The following is a 14,637-nucleotide window of genomic DNA, read 5'->3' on the forward strand; positions in this document are numbered from 1 at the left end:
ATGCATGTTTTTGGAATGTGGGAGGAAACCCACGCAAGCACGGGGAGAACATCCAAACTCCACACAGGAGGTTCGATCTCATGACCTCAGAACTGTGCCGCACCTGCGCTAACCACTGCGCTGCCCTGCTTGGAAAATAATTATGACTATTATTCAAACAAAGCCCAAAACATGAGGCATTTGTGTGTATACGCCCATAACATTTTAATTTTGTGCAGAGCAACCCAAAAAGTAGGACCAAATCAATCCAAATCATGTATCGGTCCATTTTGGTCACTTTTTTACATATTAGTGCAGGGGTCAGCCACTGTTTTGAAGCCAAGAGTCCCTTTTTGTTCCTAATTGGTGGCCCATAGGTCTAGGAGTTTTATATGGATCTGTAAAATTACTAATGTTTTTACCAGGTTGTAATGATTAGGGTTAAAATAGGCTGTCAACGACTAAAACATATGCCTTGTATAAAGGCATTGAGGGGATTCACGTGTGTAAATTATAGACTAACTTTTAAAGAATTCGAATTATCACTGTTCATTTCAACGCTTTCTAATGCCAGTTTGAAATCAAATTTACTAGAAAATCTCAACGGCCCATCACTGGTAAGCTAGTTTTAGAACTCCCCCCTAGCTATTTGAGCGTTTTAGTGGGCTACCTGGTGAGCATGGGCACAACCTTGGTGACCCCTCAACAGTGTTTTGTAAATTTGATATTTATTCAATGTAACCGAGGAATGTGGTTCAATTCAGCAGAGAGTAATGCTCACGTGTGAGTCAATCTTGATTGACAACCTCTGTAGGGATGTTTGACTTCACACCTTCTCTTCCTTCCTCCCTTCCTACCTCCGACTGATAAAAACCCCGACATGACCGTTCACACATTAGATCGACTCAAGTCACTCTGACTCTTTGTTGCCACAACACAACGCGAGTCGAATTCAGCGTGCCCTTCCTTCAAGGACGCGATTATTTCATTGGCCGTGCGCCACGACTCCCTTGCAGGAGCTTCACCCAAACGTGTTGTTCAACAATCGGCAAACCTCAAAGACCCACCGCACCCCCCCTCCGCCTGCGATAGTCAGAAAAGAGACTCAGCATTTTCCGCCGCTCGCCAATTATCCATCTCCGCTGGGCTGCGGCAGAATGCATTAAAAAATGAACGCTAACTATTGTACTGAGTAGCTGAAAGATTAGCTCCATTTTTCTCTCATTAGGTTGAAATCATACCGGTTAAAGAGGGGTGGGCAAACTGCAGCACTTGGGCCAGGTACAGAACGCCAGACTTCATCCAAACAAAAAGTTTAAAAAAAAAACGTTCTACAGAAGTAAAAGTCTTAAATTACAACATAGTGAACATTGTTTAAAACAATATGTCTCTGTTTTGGTGCCACTCGTGTCCCCAGTGTGTCACGGTTGCCCATGGCGCCCAAATGGCCTTTTGACTGATTGGCTTCCCTCCTATTTCAGCTCAGTACTCACTCACCCTTTGTCAGTCCGTCAACAAAACCTCTGCACCCGCAAGACGTCCGGTTTCCTGCCCGGTATCGTTCCAGTCTATTTTGCCCGGCTATTTTGTAATTTCGATCTCCAGTGTCTGGTATAATTTCCGGCTATCTCGTCCTGCTTGTTATCGGACTCCAGTCTGCAGTGCCTGATATCAATCCTGTCTGTCCCATCTGTCTGATATCTGCTCGTGCAATTGGTATCGATCTCGTCGGCCTCTGGCTTCCTGTCATTCCACGCCAGACTGCTGCCTTATGTCTTCCACCCAACGATTGCCGAATCACTGGCGTTTGGGTTACGTGCATGACTGCCCAATTTCCTGTAAAAATAAAGCTTGTGTGAGAAACGTCACGCATCTGGGTCCTCCTCCTGTTCCGGTTCTTGACACAGTGTCCCTTTGTGTTCATAAAACATTAAGATAGACTACAACATTCAAATATTCTAACAGTTATGGCTATATTTTTCTATACAGTTGCAATATTTTTAATTCATTTTTAAAAAAATCAGATGTCATGCAAAAAAACCTCTTCAGGGGTGACCAAACTACAGACTGAGGGCCGCATACAGCCCGTCAGGCGTTTTAATTCAGACCGCTGCACAAAAAGTAACAAAAAGTACTAAACCAATGCCATTCAAAATGTTTTCCTGCCCCAATTTTTATGTATTATTTCCATAAAATCCCAAATATCTTCTCCATACCGAATGTAACGGTCTGACCTTGTGTTGTGTCCGCGTAGGGAGTGTTGTCGTTTCTTCGGGGAGGACGGTCTGACCCCCAAGGTGTTCTTCAGCAAGGTGGCCCCCTTCGGCCTGCTTTGGATCCTCACAAACTACTTGTACCTGCAGGCCCTCAGGAAGATCAACACCACCGACGTGTCGGCGCTCTTTTGTTGCAACAAGGCCTTCGTCTTCCTGCTCTCATGGATCGTACTGAGGGACCGCTTCATGGGCGTACGGGTGAGTTACCGGCTCACTTGGAATGAGCATGAATAATTAGTCAAGAGATGAAATGAAATGATCTGCATTTATATAGCGCTTTTCAAGTCAATGACTTGTGGACACTTTGCAAAATGCTGTGCGCTTTACAATGTGCTTCGCATTTCCCATTAGCGGCCGTGCAGCCATGTAAGGCGCTAACCTGCTTATTGGGGGCATTAGGGGTTCAGTGTCTTGCCCAAGGACACTTCGACATGTAACACAGAGGAGCCGAGATTCGAACTGCGCTCTCTTGATCCCAAGACGAGCGCTCTACCCACTGAGCTACTGCCGCCGAGATGATAAACTTACAAAAATACTTTCCCATACATTTTAAATGATAGTTCTTTTTGAAGACAAAAGGGCTAAGAATCTTGCAACAAAAATGACTTCGAATACCTTGTGTATGAAGACGCTATGATAATAAGGAAGCCAATAATTTAAGAGACAGTGTGTAGTATTTAGCTCCTCCTAGTGGTAAAGAACTTCATTTGTTAAAAATCAATACTGATTCAAATACAATTCATACAAAATCACTCGCGGCCCCCCAAGAATAATATTACTTACACAAACACACACACACACACACACACACACACACACACACACACACACACACTTGCATCGCCACCCTAGAGGAATATTTGTCTATAAAATGGTTTTAAGTACACTGCTGTCCACCGGATAAGACGCTATCCAGATTAAAGTATAAGAAAAAAAATATATGTATGTATATATATATATATATATATATATATATATATATATATAGACGTACAACAATTGCACTTGGAAGAGTTAAAAGAACTTTAAAAAAAAGTTGCAATTGCATATCCACCCGCGCCCCCCTTAATGGAGCCTAAAGCCCACTATTTGAGAATGCCATACAAAATGAACAATCATAGTTGAGGTCTTGTTCCTTTTTGTTTTACAGTGGAATATGCCTTATGACCAAACTGTTTACTACTGCAGTAGCTACGAGGGATGATGATAAAGAAATGGAAAGGAAAGCAAATAGTTATGCAATGGATGCTTTCAACAATCAAACTGCATCAGTGTTGATATTTAGTGGAAAAAAGACACTTTTATATACATAACTATTATTATTGCTATTGTTATTAGCATTGGTGTCACAATGATATTTAGTGACTAGTAGCGTTATAACGTTAATAGATTGGTACTATGATGATTAGTATATAACATAAACAGGGTTGGGTAGGGTTACTTTAACTTGATTACTTTCAATTACTTTTGGATTACTCCAATACCAAATATGCTAATAAAAGACAAAAGAAACTAAATATGAATCGAATGACTAAATTTTGTGCAGGCTTGGGGAGTAACGGAATACATGGAACGGCAAAAATGATGTTGGCAAGCGGTTTGGATTTATTTTCATTTTGTTTCTGTTGCATTTTATGTTAGTTTTGCCGGAGATCAAAGAGATCAAAGCCAGGAGAGAAAGCTTACCACGTTGTTGTGAGTCATCATTTTATTCATATTTAGTTTCTTTTCTTTTATTAGCATATTTAGGGCGGCAGTGGCTCAGGACGTAGAGAGCTCGTCTTGGGATCAAGAGATCGCAGGTTGAATTCCCGGCTCCTCCGTGTTACATGTCGAAGTGTCCTTGGGTAAGACACTGAACCCCTAAAACCCCCAATAAGCAGGTTAGCGCCTTACATGGCTGCACGGCCGCTATTTTTTTAGGGGCGGCAGTAGCTCAGGAGGTAGAGCGCTTGTCTTCAAGGGATCCCAGTTCGAATCCCGGCTTGTCCGTGTTACATGTCGAAGTGTCCTTGGGTAAGACACTGAACCCCTAATACCCCCAATAAGCAGGTTAGCGCCTAACATGGCTGCAAGGCCGCTATTGGGAAATGTGGAGCACATTGTAAAGCGCTTTGGGAAGTCATTGACTTGAAAAGCGCTATATACCAGCTCAGTAGCCTAGATGGTAAGGCGCCCGCTTTGAGACTGGGAGGTTCGGGTTCGCGCCCCGGCCGAGTCATTCCTAAGACTTAAAAAGTGGTCGGCGGCGCCCTCTCTTGGCTGCGGCTGCATCGGGTCAGATGCAATCGACATTTCGTTCTGTGTACATTGTTACACAGAATGACAATACAAGGAAATTATTATTATTATTATTATTATTATTATAAATGTAGATCATTTCATTTTCATTTCATTTGGTATTGGAGTAATCCAAAAGTAATTGAAAGTAATCAAGTTAAAGTAACTCTACCGAACCCTGATCATAATTATTGACATCCGACCTATGTAATATATATATCCGTGAGATTTTGGTATATTTAGACACAAAAGAGGAGCTATATGTAAAATGTAATTAATAGGGAAGATGAAGGGGTCGGGAAAATAAGCGTTTGCTTCTTCCTACCCCTTTTCGAACATGTTAACATTATTTTTGTTGTCGGGTAATTGTTTTTGTCCTGTTTTTATATTCTAATGTTTGAAATAAAGTTTTCATTTATTCATTCATTAGAAGTGGAGTTAAAATTGATTGTCAACCACTAAAAGATCATGCCAAATAGAAATCAAATTTGGATGAATGAATCATGTATTTATAAACAACAATCATTCCTTATGTCATGAACCAGAACAGGATCAGGACCCAAACGTGTGACATTACTCACACAAGCCTTTTATTTGACGTAAGGCAGCAGTCTGGTGTGAAATGATAGGAAGCCAGTAGCAGACGAGATCGATACCAATTGCCCGAGTTGATATCGGTCAGATGGGGTCGATACCGGACAGGACAGACGGGATAGATAATGAAAAAGGATATTGAAAATAAACAGGACAAACTAGACGGGAACGAAAACTGGAGCGAATAATATACAGGACTAAAATAGACTGAAATGAAACAGATATTAAACAGGACAAAAATAAACAGGAACAATACTGGACAGGGAATACCAACAGGAAACAGGACTGAGTCAAAAGGGGTTCTTTGACGGACTGACAAAGGAAAAATTAGAGCACTGTGCTTAAATAAACGTAAAGACAATCTGTCAATGAGTCGCAGCTGGCGCCACACGGGCGAGGCCAATTTGGCGCCATGGCAACTGTGACACCTCATGATAGTTAGAAATCAAATTTCCTAGAAAATCACAATGACCCATTACTGGCGATGTATTATTAGAAGTCGTCAGGTGATCTCCTCAGGTTTTCATAGGGGTCTACCCACGGGCACCATGCTGGTGTAAATGATTCCTTATCTAGTTGTACACTAACATCTTTTTCAAGCTCTACAATCTTCCGTGAATTCACTGCATTTACCGTCATTTTTCGTAAATGGATTAAAAAAATCCAAGTCAAAATGCAACATTCAGCAGTCGAACATTTGAAAGGGGGTGTTTTAGGTCAGAATTTGGTCCGCCGCAAGACGGATCCCTCTCTCTCTCCCTTTTTTTCTGTTCCCAGCACACACCTACTCAAGCGTCTCTCAGTTTTCCCATTATATGCAATGAAAGGATAGCATGAGAAGGAAAGCCAGATATATCCCCCTGTTGTCTCCGTCTTCCACCCACAGACTTTGCGTACGTCTCTATCTTTGGGCGCGTTGGTTGCGGAGTCGTCTGCAGCAATGCGGGGGACGCCTCAGCCGTTTGTCACGAGCGTTTCACGTGCACCGGCAGAAAGGCGCAACATCTCTCTGTGATGTGTGCAAAAGCAGATTGGGAGATACTATTGTCACGCTGCTTTTGTACTGCGGTGTCTGGGAGGCACTTGGCCACACTTTGACATCTTTAGATCGGGAAGAGGAAAGATATTGTTCACGTGACTTTCTAATTGAACTGTTATCTATTCATGCATTCCAACTTATTGTTATTAAAAAGCAGTAGATTTTATCGAGCACTCTATTTTCACGCGAAAAACACAATGGGTTTCCAGAGTATAAAACAACGACTAACGCTTCTCTAAAAAAGAAAGTGGCAAACTTTTACCAAAATGGAAATCCAAAGTGATCGTTAGAACGGTTCATTCACGCACAAAGACTTAAGTCTAGCTTCAAAGTAAAGCAGCCGTAGACAATTATACTAGTCTTAAGTCAAGATATTTTTGTTGTTGGTGTTTTTAGGGGCAAAAAGCTTTCATTGACAGTCCAAAGTGGTAGTGTCAAGGACTAGGACCAAAACGCATGACGTTCTCACACAAGCCTTTTATTTTACGGGAAATGGGAAGTCATGCACGTTAGGCAGCGGTCTGGCGTGGAAAGACAGGAGGCCAGAGACCAACGAGATCAATTCCAATTGCCCGAGTTGATATCGGAGAGATGGGGTCGATACCGGACAGGACTGACAGACAAGACAGATAATGAATCAGGATATAGAAAATAAACAGGACAAACGAGACGGGAACGAAAACCGGAAAAAAAATAAACAGGACAAAAATAGAGAGAAACTAAACTGAAAACCAATATTAAACAGGACAAAATAAACGGGAACAATATCGTACAGGACATACCAACAGGGACAGGACCGAGTCGAAACCCACGTCTTGCGGGGCAGAAGTTCGTTGACAGACTGACTAAGTAAGAGAGCGCACTGAGCTTAAAAAGACAGAAAGCCAATCTGTTAATGAGCCGCAACCGGCGCCACACGGGCGGGGCCAATTGGGCGCCATGGCAACTGTGACAGGTAGTGTTCGCATGTGGTATCCATCTCCCCAATTTTTTGAACATGTTTTGTACTTTGCGGCTTTAGTGTATCAGTTGTCCGCGACCCATCATCCTCTATATTGCTGCAGGCAGGGCAAGGCAGAGTGAATTTTGTAGTGCCTGGCAGCCTTTTTTGCCGTTCTGTCCACCAAAAAGTGAACTGCACTTGTGCCACCACAATCCATTACCGCCGATTTAATATTGCTGCAAATGGGGAAAGGCAGAGCAGTTGTTTTCAGGCCTCGCAGCTTTTTTTGCTGTTCTGTCCACCAAAAAGAGAACTGCACTAGTGCTGCCACAATTCAGTATCCCCAACCGCATATTGCTGCAAGCGGGGACCATCAGAGCTCACTTATGTTGGGTATGGCAGCTTTTTTTGTGTGCCGTTAGTGCATTTCCACCTTAAATGAACTGCACTCATGCAGCTGCAAACCCTTATCCCCAATAACATATTGCTGCGTGTCAGGACTGGCAGAAGGCGCTTTGTCAGGAGGCGTGCCATTCTGACAAGCCTAAAATGACATGCATGTTTGTGGCTGCGATCCATTATACCTAGCTAACTATTTTTGTAATTCAGGTCGCTGAAGTGTGCCATGGTTGCCCGCTATTACTTTCATTTTCAACTAGTGTGGGCAGGTTTTGTTCCTCATCTGTATAAACATTTGACAAAAGGTTGAAAAGTTCAAGGGAGCTGAGTGCGCGTGCAAGGCAGGTCATATATTACCACATTGGTTTAGTTGGAATCAAGCCACCCTTCACATTATGCTGACATGCGCAAAAACAAATAAGACACAATCAAGCGCCAGAGGTTGTTGACCTTGTAGTTAGCATCAGCCCTTCATCTTGACTGACAGGCGGCCAGCCGTGCTAAGAAAACCGTTTTGTCAAAGGTGCCAAGCCTGAAAGGGACGTTCTCCGGCCCACTCCAAAGGCATGGCCCATACATCTTCCTGACAACTCCCTAATGCGCAAGTAACCCACAAAACTGGCCTCACGCCTGCTTGCTATCTATATAAAAAGAGCGCCAACATACAAGCTCAGATTTATTGGCGCCCTTCATTGGGGTTTTTTGAGGACGGTGCGCTTCTCGCAATCGGTGTGACGACTTACAGTGGAAATCAATGCCAAACAATCAACTACAACACTGCAGGAGCGTCATCTGCTGACTTTGGAATAAAGCTTGCATCTGCGGCAGCAGAGGAGAGGTCGCCGCGGTAATATTTTTCCTTTGTCTTTCAGATAGTGGCGGCCATTTTGGCCATAGCCGGCATTGTCATGATGACGTACGCCGACGGTTTCCACAGCCATTCGGTTATCGGCATCACTCTGGTGGTTACTTCGGCGTCCATGTCTGCACTGTACAAGGTAAACCAACCATTATTTTTTATTATAACCTTCTTTGTACTGTATATAACAATGCAGTAATCCCTCGCTGTATCACAGTTTACTTTTCGGGGTTTCCATAATTGGCGAATTTTCATTGTGCATTGTGTTTTGTAATCTGATTGGCTGGGCAGTCGCGGACCATTTTCTGCCTGTGCATCAATAACATTGCGGTCTAAGTTGTACACAAACATAGTGACGAACTTACATTACGTGCACGCATATCTTTTTTTACGTCGAGTTATTTCCTCTAAAAGGCGTCACGTCAGGAAAACACACTGGAACTACAAAAGCACAAAATGCAGAGGAAGATACTTTCTATTCCCGACAAAGTTGAACCAATGCGGACGCTGTCCTACTTACGAACGAGAGGTTCCGAACGATCGTTCGTAAGTTGCTTAAGTGCTATATTTTGTATGTTTAAGGTGTTTAGGGCTTGTATAAGTAACCTATATTGTTTTGTACTAAAAGATAAACATTTTATAAATAATACGCTCTATAAAAATAAATAAAGGGAAGTTTAACTTACTTTTGGAAGATGTGCTTCAAGAGGTTCTCCTCCGTGGTAGAGTGGATGTAAAAAAAAAAAGCGATCCAACCCTTGTCTCAACCGCATCAAGCTTTCTTATTCCACTGTCATTTCAAAAGAAATGGCTCGCCTCTTCTTTACCCTTTACACCAACTATATTGAATGGATGCACGAGATATTAAACAATAAAAATGTCAAGGTTCTTAGCGCTGGAGATACAGTACAGTATGTTTACATACGAACTAGGAAGAGGAAGCCGGATTTCTTCTTCGGGAGGATGCACGGTGAGCTCCCACAGCGCCACACTGTGGTAGCGCTGGAAAGAAGCACTACAGTACTGTCCTGTACTCGGAAAAAGGCGCACACAATACAAAATCTAACTTACAGCAATGTCTGGATATTTTTTGACATTCCGAAAAAAATGTTCGTATGTACCGTTTTTCGTGAGTTGAATGGTCGCAAGTTGGGGAGCTTCTGTAGCTGTTTTTACACTATATTTTTGTCTTCCCCCACAACGTCCAGATGAGGACAAAAATATTCCATCTGAAGTTGATAGTTTTGAAACATAAAAAAAACAAAAACTGTTTTTTTTGTACAGCCTGTCAAACAAAAAAAGCAAAACTATAATGATAATATATCATTACACTAATAACATGAAAGCATAATTCATTTTTTTCTGCCAAATTGGGATTTCTGCCTAAATTAGGTATCTTTATCTGCTCAAGTGACCAAGTCGGTCCACCAATCAAATTGCAGATCACCAATCAATAGTGCAATATAGTAGCAATATTTTAAAAATCATGTTAGACTACAGTGAGTACAGAAGTTATTTAAAATAAACGTTTATTAAGACAGTACTTTTAGTTGTTGTTTGGAAGGTTCCTTCCACACCACCTTTTTAGAATGAAACCCCCCAAAAACGTGGGACTACTGTATTTCATAAGCACCTATTATTATCACATTCTTTGTGTCTTGCAATACACCCTGAATGGTTATTTAATTAGGTGTACTCTTACAGTAAATGGTTTCTTTTTCTATTTTGTTGAATTTGTATTTACGTGAATTAATTTCTTACCTGTTTTAATTACAAGCTTGTAGTACATTCAAGCCCCAGTGCGTATTATATAGCAACATTTAGTGGTGTAAAAAAAATCGTCATGCATTTAAATAAAACACTTGTTTTCGGTTCTGGGACTAAAAATCAAATTAATAGAAATTCAGCACAGTTGTTTTGAGATTATTCATGGGAAATGCAGTATTAATACAGCATACCGTGTGTTTAAAATATTTTAGGGGGAGACATTTTCAGCCTCAAATTACTGTCCAGGAATTGAGTACAAATTCTGAAAAAAGTGCAAACTTCTCTGTGAATGACATAAATTCATTTTTTAGACCCATACTGATTGTACAACAAAATAGTTGAATAAGTATTAAAAATGTGATCTTTTAAAAAGCTTGGGAACTGCAGAAAATAAAAACGTAAACTAGGGGTGCATGATCACAATTTTTGTCCCCACAGATACAGATCAAATCCTGCTGTCAAAGAAAGCTACTGATAACTTATCAGCATCTTTTTCATTGTTTTTTAATTTCATGTTATAAAAAATAAATAAATACATGGCAAAGTATTGAAACAAGTGATGGGCAAACTCCAGTGCCTCGCGATCATCATTAAAAGGAATAGAGGAGACACAACCAAGTTGTGCTACTACTTCTAGAGAAAATCAAAATACATTCTAATGGAGAGCATAAATGTTCGTACACCTTTTTCATGGCCAAATTCAAGCACTTTCAAGCATGTTTCACTACCTGGTGCACGCAGGCAACATGTTTGTGAACTCGGCAAGAGTTTTGTAAATATGTAATGTATTTTATGTAATCGAGCAATCTGGTTCTATTTAACAGAGAGTAATGCTAACATGTGGGGAATCTTGATTGACAACCACTGTAAGGAAACTTGACTTCACACCTTCTCTTCCTTCCTCCCTTCCTACCTCCGACTGATGAAAACCCCGACATGACCGTTCACACATTAGATCCACTCGAGTCAGACTCTTTGTTGCCACAACATGCAGAGTTCATGCACCTTTTAATGTTTAAATTCAAGTACTTTTAGGCAAATTTTTCAATTTTTAAAGAACATTCAAAGGTAGAAATCCAGCACTGATCAAAAGAATGGGTTGATTTTGATGACCAAGATAAAGTTGTTATCTTGCTGCCAGCACATACTTTGTGCTAATTTGAACTGTTACTCTCTATGATCTATAATCGTTTGTGTCAATGAGCTGCTTTAAACTGACATAATTTCTGCCATTCTGCTTCAACAGTGCACACGTAGGTTGGCTACATCACACTTGTTTACAAACAAGGAAAAGGCTCTATAGGTGATTGGTAATTAATATGTTCGATACGGAAGGAAAAAAAAAGTACTGTATGTATGGAAAAATGAGACAAATTTGGACTCATTTTAATGATAATGATTGCTCCGAAGCAGAGGGAATTCAATCTTGGAGACAGCTGATCTTTTTCTTTTATTTCTACTTACTTTAATTTGCATTTTTTTCCAGAGGGAAAGTGTCTAAATTGGTCAAAATAGAATTGTAAATAGTTACACATTTTTTTGCATTTCGCATTTATTGATTGCACTGAAGAGTTATGTTTTTTAAGTTTTATTTTAGTGTTTTGCATTTGCAGTGATTTTGTATTGTTGTTTGACTTTAAATCTGTTTATTGTGTAAAAAGCTCACATTTTGTACATCCGTAAACATTCTTATTTATATTTCATGTGTTTTTCAGGGATAACCTGCAAAACCTATAAAATTACTAAATACTAAGTAATTAAATGCACTGTAAATTGCTCTTCTCAGTGACCCAAAAGAGCCGGTTTTCTTAATAGAGCTGTCCTCTTGGGTGCCTTTAGTATGGGGCAATGACGCTTCACATGGCAACGTCATGATAAGCCATCAGAGTAGGTTTGTTGTCATATTTCACTATTTTGTTCGTTCGTCTTTATTTATTGCGTGGTTTATAGAGTCAGGCTGCCAAGAAACATGGCAATGGCAAACATCTCTAGCATTTTCAAGCACTTCACCCAAGGTTCAAGCATTTTCCTGACCTTGAAAACAAGATTAGAATTCAGGTTTCAAGCACCCATACGATCCCTCTTAAGAGTCTTTCTAACAAGTACTGTTGAATATTATGGGATGACTACTTATTGAGACTTTTTTCTGTGATATGTAAAGTCATAATTCTTTGTTATCGGTTCTGATTACTGGACCGATAATTATGGTGCATCCCTAAAGCAAAAAACTATCTTCTTTAAGTATCTACTACTAAAAACGTAAAAACGGGTCAACTAAGTTTGCCGTTTATGCTTTTCGGATATAATAAATCTCCTATTGTGTGCTCTCCCCGCTGCCAGGTTCTCTTCAAGATGGTCCTCGGCAGCGCCAAATTTGGGGAGGCTGCTCTTTTTTTGAGCATTGTCGGAGGCGCCAACTTTGTTTTTATCAGCATCGTGCCCGTCATCCTCTATTTTACCCAAGTGGAATACATTGAATGGCCAGGTGACATTCCCTGGGGCTACCTGTGCGGGGTTGCAGCCCTGCTTTTTGGTAAAATGAACCCATGCCATCTTCTTATCGTCCAATCATATCGCACGTTTTAAATCCTCCTGTACCCCTTTTGCTTCTTCACACAGCTTTCAACATCTTGGTCAATTTCGGCATCGCTATAACATATCCGACTTTTATCTCCCTCGGCATCGTCCTAAGTGTTCCTGTGAATGCCAGTAAGTCTTTTACTCGAATTGCACTGTAAAAAAGGAGTACCTTTAAAAAATAGTGTTATTATTTGAAAATGTCATTTATATTTGATTTTACTCAATTCGCTTAACCCATTTCTTAAAGCAAGTGTGTAATATTCAACCACTAGATGGCATTGAGTTGCCAGGTACGAAAGAGGGCCAGTGGGGTGGCACGATGCCAGACAAACATGGCTGCCACCTAAGTAGGGCTTTTTTGGCGGGGGGATTATAGAAATTAACATTGGTATGATCGTTTATGTATTTTTAACACTTTTTAGCTCTAGGAGGCACTAAATATTACACACTGCCCCTTCAAGCAAAATTAAAAAATTATAATTTTTCTTCAGAGGTAGCATTTTTAAAATAAATGTGTACCTGCCATTTTTTTGCTCATTTCAAATGTTGATTATTTTTTAGATCTCATTTTTAATGTACTTATTTTACTTAGTAACAAAAAGTATTCTTAAACTTTGTGTGATGATATCAGTCATCATTTTGCTCCTTTCAATGATACATTTCTTACATCAATAAGAAAAAAAATTCTCATATGTTTATTGTTTGCTAGAAAACAAGTTGGATAGTGAAAGAAAAAATATTAAAATGAGCAAAATATTTGTTTTTTAGTTTTCTAGAACAATAAAATGAAATATAGTGAAGAAAACCAGCATTTCATTGATTGTAATAGAAAATGAAGAGACTCACTAAGATAAATATAGTAAAAAATAGACTTAATATCATCCCTCTTTTGCCAATGTTGGGGAAATAAGAATAAATGCGCTCCTTATCTCCCATCATTTTAATGCTTTTCAAAAAAAATCCTGAAAAAATATATTTAAACAAAAAAAAAACTTGCATTTAATTCGAATAATATAATAGAAATGTGCTAACTTTAATTATTTTCATTTTATTTTGTTCAGGAAAAAAAGTTATACTTGAGCTCGATTTTCTGCCTTTTTTGTGCAGTATTAAAGCCAAAATAATCAATGCAGACTTACTTTGAAATTATTATAAGTTATAATCCATAGCTAATTATTTTACTTCACCTCCTTAAGTGCAGGAGTGACATTTTTGCCAATGTTGGGGTTGGCATTGACTTTGAAATATATTTCTACTAAGTCAATGTGATTTAAAGTAAACACATCTGTGTTTAAATGTATTGGAAAAACAAAGAAAAACGAGAAAATTGATACTTAAACAGATGGGTGGTGTATTTATATTGGATTAAAATGGAAATAATCAAAGCAGCTTTACTCCTCCTCACCTTCAGTGGTGGACTTCTTCACGTGCGAGATCAATTTCAACACAGTGCGCCTGATCGCCGTGTCCATCATCTGCCTGGGCTTCCTCATGCTGCTCCTTCCGGAAGACTGGGACCAGTGCATCATCCGCCTCGCCACCAAGCTCCGTAAGCGCGACGAACCGGCCGAGGGTTCGGCCGAGGCGGGGGCCTCCGCGGGCCTCACCTGGAGGGGCCGGGCCAGGACCTCCATGTCCACCTTTGCACGCTGACGTGTGAGACTTCTTGGATGTAGACGTTAAGCTGTAAGATTTGGACCAGGATGGTATCGTTGAAGTTGATGTAAGGATCTTTCCTGGAGAAGACTAAACACAATCCAAAGAATGCCTACAAACGCTGCAAAACGACGGGAAGCTTCGAGTGGCGTCCCTCAGGAGTCATGACTAATCCTTCTCTCCTTTGCACTGTACATACCAGCTCATAGTGAGGGGACACGTGAGGCTCTCAACGCGCACCTCACAACATTCATTTTGGAGCACC

The 14,637-nt window shown here is 40.4% G+C and overlaps 1 protein-coding gene across 3 annotated transcripts in view; it reads left to right on the forward strand.

Moving 5' to 3' along the window:
- The window catches only part of slc35f3b (solute carrier family 35 member F3b), a 65,059-nt gene extending 50,464 nt beyond the window's left edge, over window positions 1–14,595 (forward strand). For 2 of the 3 annotated variants that reach the window (XM_088351478.1, XM_088351480.1), the window contains 5 exons: window positions 2,234–2,453; window positions 8,383–8,508; window positions 12,477–12,669; window positions 12,756–12,845; window positions 14,128–14,595. In XM_088351478.1, coding sequence (XP_088207604.1) covers window positions 2,234–2,453; window positions 8,383–8,508; window positions 12,477–12,669; window positions 12,756–12,845; window positions 14,128–14,369 — 871 coding nt within the window. In that variant the 3' untranslated portion in view covers window positions 14,370–14,595. The remainder of the gene's footprint in view (window positions 1–2,233; window positions 2,454–8,382; window positions 8,509–12,476; window positions 12,670–12,755; window positions 12,846–14,127) is intronic. The other variant, XM_088351479.1, reaches the window with a different exon arrangement.
- Window positions 14,596–14,637: the final 42 nt, after the last annotated feature.

Source organism: Urocampus carinirostris, chromosome 13 (assembly GCF_059441175.1).
Source record: "Urocampus carinirostris isolate Australia breed hairy pipefish chromosome 13, RoL_Ucar_1.0, whole genome shotgun sequence".
Lineage (NCBI taxonomy): Eukaryota > Metazoa > Chordata > Actinopteri > Syngnathiformes > Syngnathidae > Urocampus > Urocampus carinirostris.